Source organism: Petaurus breviceps, unplaced genomic scaffold (genome assembly GCF_028583685.1).
Source record: "Petaurus breviceps papuanus isolate PSGF00001 unplaced genomic scaffold, PetGlider_PUasm1.0 38, whole genome shotgun sequence".
NCBI lineage: Eukaryota > Metazoa > Chordata > Mammalia > Diprotodontia > Petauridae > Petaurus > Petaurus breviceps.
Window position 1 is genome coordinate 104,339,183 of NW_027186304.1, and position 10,085 is coordinate 104,349,267.

At 43.9% G+C, this 10,085-nt stretch overlaps 1 protein-coding gene across 1 annotated transcript in view; it reads right to left on the reverse strand.

Moving 5' to 3' along the window:
• The window catches only part of PHLPP1 (PH domain and leucine rich repeat protein phosphatase 1), a 287,729-nt gene extending 277,983 nt beyond the window's left edge, over positions 1 to 9,746 (reverse strand). The window contains exon 1 of the mRNA XM_069100244.1: positions 7,758 to 9,746. Coding sequence (XP_068956345.1) covers positions 7,758 to 9,498 — 1,741 coding nt within the window. The 5' untranslated portion in view covers positions 9,499 to 9,746. The remainder of the gene's footprint in view (positions 1 to 7,757) is intronic.
• Between the last annotated feature and the right edge of the window lie 339 nt (positions 9,747 to 10,085).

Genomic DNA, 10,085 nt, shown 5'->3' on the forward strand with positions numbered 1-10,085 from the left:
CCATGGCCAGAGAGAAGTTGAAGAAAGGAAGAGGATGGAGTTTCTTTTTGACGGGAACTCTTAATCTTTATCATGAAAAAGGATGAAGAGAATTTTATGAAGAGACTTTGATATCTAGAGTGAATTAAATGATGGGACTATATTTTCAGAAATAAGAAGTCATTTCCAGTTATAGTGTAGTATGACATGGTTCTCTAGCTGTAATCTTTCTTACTAACTTAACAACTGTAAATAATTATTCATATTTGTTGTATTATTGATTTTGTTGTTAACAAATTACATATTCAATAATATTAAGGAAATTAATATATCTAGATATGAGTTAACAATTATTGGGAAAGGCAGTTCATTAAACAAACAAGATTTGATAAATTGATAGGGACACTCAGAGTTTAGCTGATTGAGAAATGTCAATATCTTATTAATTAATGAAAACATATGCAAACATACCCCTGGATTACTCTAGATATCAGAAGATTAAATATGAGATCAAGCCAAAAAGAAGCCCAAGTATGATTTACAAGTAAAGTTAATTCAGCTATGTAATCCTGTTACAAGTGAGGAGGGATCTTTGCTAATCCCTGCTATATGAGAATCAAATGAAAGACCTAGCATTCAAGGCTCTCTGCCATCTGATACCACACTTTACTTTTCTGGTCAAACTGGACTACTCTCTGTCCCTGAGGAATACACCTGGATATCTCCTACCTACATACTTCCCCTATTCCCAGAATATATCCCCTCCACCTCACCTTCAGTTACTGAAGTCTAACCTATCCTTTAAAGTCAAACTGAAATACCCCTCTTCCATGAAATTTTCCCTACTCTCTCTCATCTGCAAAGCCCTTCTATTCATCCCTTCCCTATATATCACATTTTTTTGTTGAGTCATTTTTCAGTCCCATTGGACTCTTTATGACCTTAACTGGGGTTATCATGGCAGAGATACTAGAATGGTTTGCCTTTTTCTTCTCCAGCTCATTTTACAGATAAGGAAACTGAGAAACAGGTTTTTGTTTTTCTTTTTGGAGCGCAATTAGGGTTAAGTGACTTGCCCAACGTCACACAGCTAGTTTTTGTGTTAAGTGTCTGAGGCCAGATCCAAACCCAGGTCCTCCTGACTCCACAGCCGGTGCTCTATTCACTGTGCCACCTAGCCACCCCTGAGGCAAACAGGTTAAGTGTCTTCCCCAAGGTCACACAGCTAGGAAGTATCTCAGGCTAGATTTGAAGTCAAGGATTCTTTTTGACTGAAGGTTCAGTGCTTTTATCCATTGTGCCACCTGGCTGTTCCTGTGTATCACACAGCATTTTCCTTTGCACCTAACTTAATCTAACTTGCCAAATACATGGCAAGATTAACTATGGGTTCAAGTCAAGTGTCAGCCTTACCACTGTGGTACAAGCCTTTCCACAAGCAGCAGCATAAGATACATGTCTTAAGTTCCATTGGATCAGACATCCTATTATTAAAACCAGGCCTGCACAATACAGAGCCCACTGTTTGCAGCCACCAAAGGAGGGTTGCCACTGCACACTCTCCTGTTTGTCATGTGACCCAAGACAACTAAACACAGTCAGACTGTCTCTAGTCTAACCTGTGGCCCAAAAAAGTTTACAAGTGGGATAGAAAAAGTTTAAATCAGACCTGCACATCTTCAGCATGATACAGTACACAGTAAAGGCTTAATAAATGTTTGTTCAATGACTATTATCTTTAGAATTGGATTAAAAATAAAATGGAGACATTTATCATTTCTATACACCATAAATAATCTACAATCATTTTAATTAATGCAAACACAGATCAATCAATATCAATTTATGTCCCAAAACATGTCTTCCTATTTCACATCTATAATTAAATACTTCAAATCCCTTGTGAAACAGTGGAGAAGGGCTCTAAGTTTGGAGACAGGGCATAGGTTTGATTTCTGGTCCTGCCAATGCCCCAAGTGACTTTAGGAAATATGCATAAATTCTCTGCACTTGGTTCCTCATCTATCAAATAAAGGGGATTAGACAAATAACCTCTGAGGTCCCTTCCAGTTCTAAAATCTGCAAGTATAGTTTAGAAAATGCTTACCACAACAATGCTGAGACAGGCTGAATCAAGGTTAGTCTTACCAGTTCTTTGAATTGTTCCAAATACCTAATTTTATTGTACCTGGACCATTAAAGCTAGATACAAGCACAAACAGAAAAACATCTTTAGACTGTAAAAAATGCACAAACTGAGGAAGAGTATACCCCTTCAAACTTTTACCGACCAGAAGTTCTAGTACTCGTGCCTTCAGATTAGACTCATTTTTGGTTTTCTAAAGAACAAAAAAGATGTAGGAAGACAAAGACGCTCTACAATGTTAATCTAGCTACTTCAGATTAAAAACTTTTCATTAAATTATTAGTACCATGCCAGATGAATATGATTAAAGGGGGAAGGGGGGGGGGGCTTTCCCTTTGAAAAAAACCTTCTTTTCCCAAGGATTCTAAGGCTGATTTAGACATTTGATGTCATCTCTTTCTCCCTCTTCAAGTGCCAGGCCCCTTTAAATGAGTTGTTTTTCTATTGAGTGACTTCAGGATTCCTCAGATTTCACAAAACAATTAAGCTCTTTCTCCTGTCCAGCTAGAATGTCCAACACTGGAACATGGCAAAATCATTCATTTAAGATGCCTCATTTGACAGATGTCTCATTAATTCATTTCAAAGCTAGAGCAGGAGATGCCTCTGAAAAGAAAAATAAAATCACCTATTCTAAGAAAGCTTTGCCCACCCTCTTAACGGCTGCTCACTCAAAAAATCCATCTAGTTTCTCTCACCCGGGAAGAACTAATGATCATGTGAAACAAAGATACTAATGGCAGGAGGCATCTCTGTATCTCCTGTCATTTGGGAAATGCCTGTTTAAAAAAAACATCACTGCCTTCGTGACACCAACACTGTAGGGGAACAATCACACAGAAACCATCATTTAGTTGCTTAACAGATTCTAACAACTGTGGTTTTTTGTGTGTTTTTTTGGGAACAGCTCTGAACTAAGAATCAGGAGGATAAGATTCAGGATCCAGCTCAGTCAGTAACTTTGTGTGACCTTGGACAAATCCCATCATCTCTTTCTGGATCCACTCTCCTCATCTGTAAAACTAAGAGAACTGAACCAGATGATCTCAAAGTTGCCTTCCAGTTCTAACATTCCATCATTTCACCACAATAACAATGAAAGGCTACAACGCTGACTACAACAAATTCTAGTTAGGTAGAGCCTTCCAAATACCTATCTCCATAAGCTTTGCCCTCTCCCTTAATTTTTACATAACACAGGGTTTTCATTGTAGATATATTGCATATAAATTTAGTACCTTATCTTTAGTACCTTAGTATTTCAGTACCTTATTTAGTACCTTACACTGTGGATAAATTTTAGTGCCTTATCTTTAGTACCTTAGTACTTTAGTACCTTATTTATCATGGCAGTTGAATAGTTGCCTCAACCTAATGTTAATGGCTGAATCTACAATCAGATCCACATAAATATTGCCTAAAATTAAGTATATTAATTCTTATCAACACAAACTTTAATACCTCAAGAATCTGATCAGTGTGAATATTCTCTCCACTGAAGCAGATCAAAACATCACTGCAACTTTAGTACAAGATTTTCATGAGTTGTGGTGACCCCAAAATTCATCACCCTCAAGCCAACATGGTGATGAACCTCTCTGGACTTAGCTCAGCTGGCTGGGAGACAAGAAAGGCTGCCACCAAGCCCACATTCAAAGCTTTTCCAATTTGGTAGGACCTCCTAGAGCCTGTGCTAGCATTGCCTTTGAGAACCCAAGGTCACTACCATGGGAGGGTCAAGTACAGAAGGATTTTAGCTTGGCAGAGTTAAATAACAAAGTTTAACAAATGCAGGTCTACTTTAATGAGAGACAGAAAAACTAAAATTCTTCACACAACCTAAAACGTCAGGGTGACTAACTAAATGTTCATTCAGTGTCTAATGTCTCTTTATTTGTTCCCTTGAATAATCACTTTTACACGTTAAAAAGTTGCATTGTAAAGATGAACACATGTGCATGAGAAATACCATTTGTGACTAAGGTAATTTCACTATGTTGCTAGCAAAAATAGCAGATTTTCTGAACATTTTTAACTTAAGTGAATAATTCGAATGTTAGAAAAGTATAAAACTGGGCATAATTCAGTAAAAGAGATTTGACTAAGTTGGAACACCTGTGTTCCATTCTCAGCTCTGCTATGGACACATAACTTCAGGCAAGACAGTCAAATCTCTCTAAGCATGAATTCTCCTTCTCCATTCAAAAAGGAATGATACTCGTTCCTCCCCTATTTCACAGGGTTTTTGTAAGAATAAATCAGATAACACATGTGAACATAATTCTAAGACTTCTCATGTAAAAACAACAAAATCCAATGCCATCATTATTACAGAAATGAAACCATGATAGCAAAGGAAAAGAGAGAATGCACTTTAGCGAAGATGGATTCAACCCTTTGTTCTTAAAATTAAAAGACTGTTCCCAACCACACACTGGTATCACATGTTCATGCTGTGTTATCCAATAGTATTGTAATTACAGTAATAAGAACCTGACAGTCAATATTACAGCTTAATGATGAAAAACACCTAGGTTTTCATATATCTGGTGCAAGATTTTATAATTTCCAGAAAGGTGAAGAGAGGAAACAGGAGAGGTAAAGATATGCACTTCAGAGCAATCCCAATGAGTCACACATCAAAATGCCTGGTAGGAATATTCATTACATACAATGGATAAGTTGTCAATATCATTTTTCCTTGTTAAAACTTGAACTGAAATAACTAGAATTTGGCTTTGAAAATGCAGTGGAAAGGAGCTCTATTCCAAAAAAGAAAACATATGGCTTTAACACTGCTCCACTATTTCATCAACAGGCTCTTGGTTCTAGCTGCTACAGCACTCTAATCACTAATATATGATTCCACAAGTTATGTCAATCAGTTTACATCCATGGACTTTTATATTACATACGACAATTCTTTTTCAGGCAAATTTTGACATGATTTTAAAAGGGAATCAAATTTTAAAGCATCTTCTACAATGACCAGATATACCTCAACAACTTTTATATGCAGCAACTTTAAATGAAAAAACTGTCACATTAAGGCTGCTATCTTTTAAAATTAGCATAGAGAATGGTTGCTTAAACAGGTATAACTTTTTTCAAAATAAGTTTTCAGGCACAGTACTACTATAATTAGATACATGAGCTTCAAATCTACTTAAGAAATTAATTTTATCCTTCCAATAAACATTTAAATTGAGATCCTAAAATCACCATTCCCTGATTTTGAAGAATACTCTAGTTTATGTAAAGCAACATAGAAAAATAACTTAATTAGGTTATCCTAATAAAAAGAAAATTCTCAAGTAATGAATATTAAAAATTAAATTTCTCTTAAATAGGCTGCATTTAAATACAGAATTTTTTTTAATGGTTGCAGGCTCTTGAGTCTTTAAATCCAACCATATAAACAGAAAGACAACACTGCTATTTAATCATAAAACACAAAATGAAGCTATGGAGAATATTTCAGCAACAGCAGCTGAATTCTCTCATTCTCTTTGCAAAGGAAGTCATTCAGAACACTGAAATTGGCCTATTTATATCTCTGCAGGAAAGAATGACTAACATAAAACACTGACTGCCCTACTATGTGCTATTTAGACCACTTTAAGCCTCCCCAATACATGGGCCTGAGCGTCACCCCTACTCTTGAGATCACTTTTTGGCAAGATCTTTTTATTTTTCAACAACTTAGACCAACCTCATTAAACTGTTATCTGTAACAAGTGTTATATAGCACTCCTAGTGTATCCACTTAAGAATTTTTCTGTCCAAAGTAATTCTGACTTTAGAGGGGAAAATGGAACATGGAACAAAAGATTTATGAAAAATATGACAACTTCTTTATCTGACCCTTAATGCCTGGCTCCAAATTAATGCTTTGAGGTTAGGTAGTAACATCAGTGTTTTAACAGCAGAAATTAGTATTCATATTTTCAATGAGGAAAAAGTAATGTGAAACCTTTACAGTATTTTGACAAAGCAGTGGTACTGAATAGAAAATATCCTTTTCAATTTAGAGACATATGCTCATTATATTTATTTTGATCATGAGACTGACCTACACTCCAGAGTAACATTAGACAAGTTTTTGCTCCAATAGTAATGTTTAATGCTTTGATAATATTTTACAAATTCTATGAAAGACAGGAAAAAGATAATGGAAAACTGTTACCTGGGTCAAGAAAAAAAAAACCACCCAGTTCCTAACCTGTAAAGAACTTCAAAAGCTGAACATTTTACTTTATTACATTCATCAAACTTTTGAAAGGAACTTTACTAAAGACACTGGCTGTATTTTCCTAATCTAAGAGAAATAATTAATAATTTTAGAAAAACTTGAATGAAACTCAGTGGAGGAACAGCTCTACAATTTGGCCAATTTCATCTCCAGGAATAAACTTTTTAACAACTGATCAGAATGAAGTGCCAACAAAAACCAACTAGGGACATAAAAATTCTTGCAAATTTTAATATTTAACAATATAAGAATAAGAGGGTAGCTCTTATTCATCATACATTTGGGCTAAGCATACATTTCTTAATTCTGTTTCTGCCAAAGTACTGGAAAAGTTGGTAGGAAATCTTTTATGCTTTAGCTATGACATGCTACAATATAACTTCTCATTAAAAAAAAAAATTCCTCAGACTAGAGAAAAGTAATGATGCCGATGGCTTATACATAAGCCACAAAAATGTCAACTAGAATGCTGTGTTCATCCCTTCCAAAAGTCAGAATCTCCCCAAGCTCTCTTAGCTGAAAAAACACCACCAATCAACCTGGGGCTGCAGAAGAGAGAAGGGGTTTCAGATCAAACCTGGAAAGACAACCATATGAGCATGCTATTCACACCTTCAAATATGACCTGGCTACTAAGAATGATCAGCATCTATATGCTAAGTCACAGTGGAGGGTTTCAATGGTCAGTTCTTAGGACTGAAACCACCAAGGGAGCAACAAAACAAGAAATAGAAAGAGACAGTGGGACTAATCATTTTAAACAGCAGGATCAAACCTGAAACTGTAGTACAAGGAAGAAAGTGAGGAAAAACATTGAAGAATGTCAACCAAAGGTGATCAGGAAAACAAAATCAAACGTCAGGAGCAGAGCAAGTGTACAGAGGTTTCTTGGGGTTGTCATGGACATGGGTGAGTAGAGTAAAAATGAGCTCCCATACATTTTTATTATTTCCTATAAAATGAAAATCATGCATGACAGAGGACAGTTTCTTTAAATCAAAAACTGTCTCATATCCATAGACCAATTAGGAAGGAAGGGTCTCTAGGGCGAGCAACCTAAACACTGTTGCATCTCGGTGAGGTTATCCAAGGCAGCACGCCTTACTTCTGTGATTAAGTCACCACCACCACCCTGAGTACTTTGACTAAAACCTTAGAAGATTAAGAAATGGTTCATTTTAAGATTAAACAGTTTTAAATTGCTTTGGAGAAGCAATGGATGAAAACATACAGGAGGTGTTACATTTACCCTTGGATAAGTTGATACACTCAAGACGCGGGTGAAAACATTTTCTTCTCCAGAAAAATAGACTCACATCTAAAACCACGGGGATGATGTTTTGGGGTAGTTGGCCTCATGGAGCACAGTCCTTTTCTTACCTGCATAGAAGCGGATGAGGCACCCGATCTCCGAATCCATGCCCTCCTCCTGCACCCTCCATAGCTCCCTAAATCCCAGCTGGAAGAGGTAGTCATTTTGAATCTGCAGTGGCTTCTCGTGTGCCTCCAGACGACGGGTCGTCTCTCCGTGAAACTGCACGTACAGGGTTGGCATCGGAGAGGTCTTGTCCGCTCCGTGCCCAGGCGGCAACGGAGTGGGGACACTAACTCCTCCCGCTGTCGCCTTCTCCAGAGGCCCATCCTGGGCGACCCCACCCCGGCTGTCCACCCCCTTGGGAGTGTTAGGTGGTGACTGCGCTGGGGCAGCAAGTGAAGAAGGATGGAGTGGCGGGAAACTGTCGGGCTTCTCTGCCACTGTCCCGCCCGCCCGAGACGGAGCTGGGCCGCCCGGGTGATGGGCGAGGCCCGACCCCTCCGTCGGCGCCGGTGCAGGGGCCGGGGTGGAATCGGCCTCCAGCTCCTCGGAAGAGGAGCTGCCACCGCCGCCGCCGCTGCTGTAGGGGTCCAGTCGGTCCGACACACTCTCGGCGCTAGGGCTCAGGCTGAAACTCTCGGTGTCCGAAGCTGGGCCTCCCACCACGCCGTCCACCGGCCGCAGGTCCCCCAGCAGGGAGCCCGGGACCCCTGCGTACAGATCCCCGGGGCTGAAGTCCGAGGGCGCTGGACTGCCGTGGGTCAGGCACCCCACAAATCTCCCCGTCCCGTCGCTCCGGAGAGGCAGATCCCCCGGGGGCGTGCGCGGCTTCCCCCCGACGGCTGGCTCGGCGAGCTGCGCCAGCCCGTTCTTCCGCGGCTGCTGCTCCCCGGGATCATCAATGGGCGCTGTCAACCCCAGCCCTGAGCTGGGGGCTTCGGGGCCCTGGGCCACCTGCCCCCCGCAAGTGCCAGAGGGGACGCCCCTGTGGCGAGCCGTCGGGGCGTCTGCAGCAGGTCCCACCCAGTGTGGCTGGGGCTGGGCCGGCTTCGAGGGCCCCCTGCCCAGAACCTTCATCACCACGCCGCCTCCGCCGCCTTTGTGCCCCAGCTGCAGCAGGCGGGCCGCCACCTCGCCGGCCGTGGTGTCCAGCGTGCAGAGCACCGGGCGCAGGTAAGTCGAGGCCATGTGGCGGTCGAAGACGTGCACGCAGCCCCGCTGCAGCTGGTGCCTCACCCAGTCCCGGTCGGACGGCTGCAGCTGCATCATCTGTCGATGCTTCAGCAGCAGCGTCTTCCTGTCCAGGCTCCGGGTGCACAGCGACGCCGAGGCCGAGCAAGAGGCGGCCAGGCTGGCAGCGCTGGAGGAGTGGGAGGCGGCGGCCGAAGAAGAAGAGGAGGAGGAAGAGGAGGAGGAGGAGGTGGTGGCGGCGGCGGAAAGATTCCTCTTCAGCCGCCCCCTCCGGAGGAGCAGGGAGTTAGCGCCGCTGCCCGCTCCAGGGGCCGGGGGAGCCCCGTTGGCCGTGAGCAGGGGCGCCCCTCTCCTCCTCCGCACGGTGCCCCCGGCTTTGCCCTGCAGCGGCCCGGCGGGGGCCTCCTCCCCGGCCCCGCCGCCTGAGAGGAACTGCATGTTCGGGGTCCCCGAGGGCAGGGGGCTCTCTGGGCTCCGGCCGCCGCCGCCCCCCGCCGCCGCCGCCGCCAGAGCTGCCGCCGCCGCCGCCGCCGCCGCCGGAGCCGGAGCCGGAGCCCGGTCCTCCCTGCTGGTCTCTGGGAGTCGCTGCACCGTGGCCGCGGCGGCGGGCTCCATTGCAGTGGAGCTGTGCGTCTCCCCCCCCAGCTCCGGAGCGAGGAGAAGGGAGCGGGAGGAGGTGAAGCGAAGGTGGGAGAGGGCGGCGGCGGCGGAGGAGGAGGAGGAGGAACCGGGAAGGAGAAGCCAATGGCGTTCGGGGTTGCCGTTCCAGGGGATTATGTGGCAATTCAGAGCATTCCGTCGGTGTCTCGGGGTTCCATCCCGCGCACCCGCCTCATCGCCACCGCCTCCTCCTCCTCCTCCTCCCCGCCCCGAACTCGGGGGCCCGAGCCGCTAGCCACGCCCCCTCCCCCCACCTCCCCGGGCGAACCAGCAGTCCAGAAGAAGTACTCATTGAATATTAATCAAGCTGTGTCCGGGGCAGGGTGGAAGGCGGGAGGGAGCGAGGGGAGGGGAGCTCCGTGCCGGTTCATGAATATGCATCGTTGGCATGACGGCATTTCACGGTGAGATGGGGCGGGGCACGGGGAGGACCCAAGAGCGACCGTGGAGGGAGGTGCGGCTTCAGGATAAACAAACGTGACGCGTGCGTACAGGGGCTGTTTCCTGGGAGGTTTCTCTCCGCCGCAGCTACTGAGGAGGCC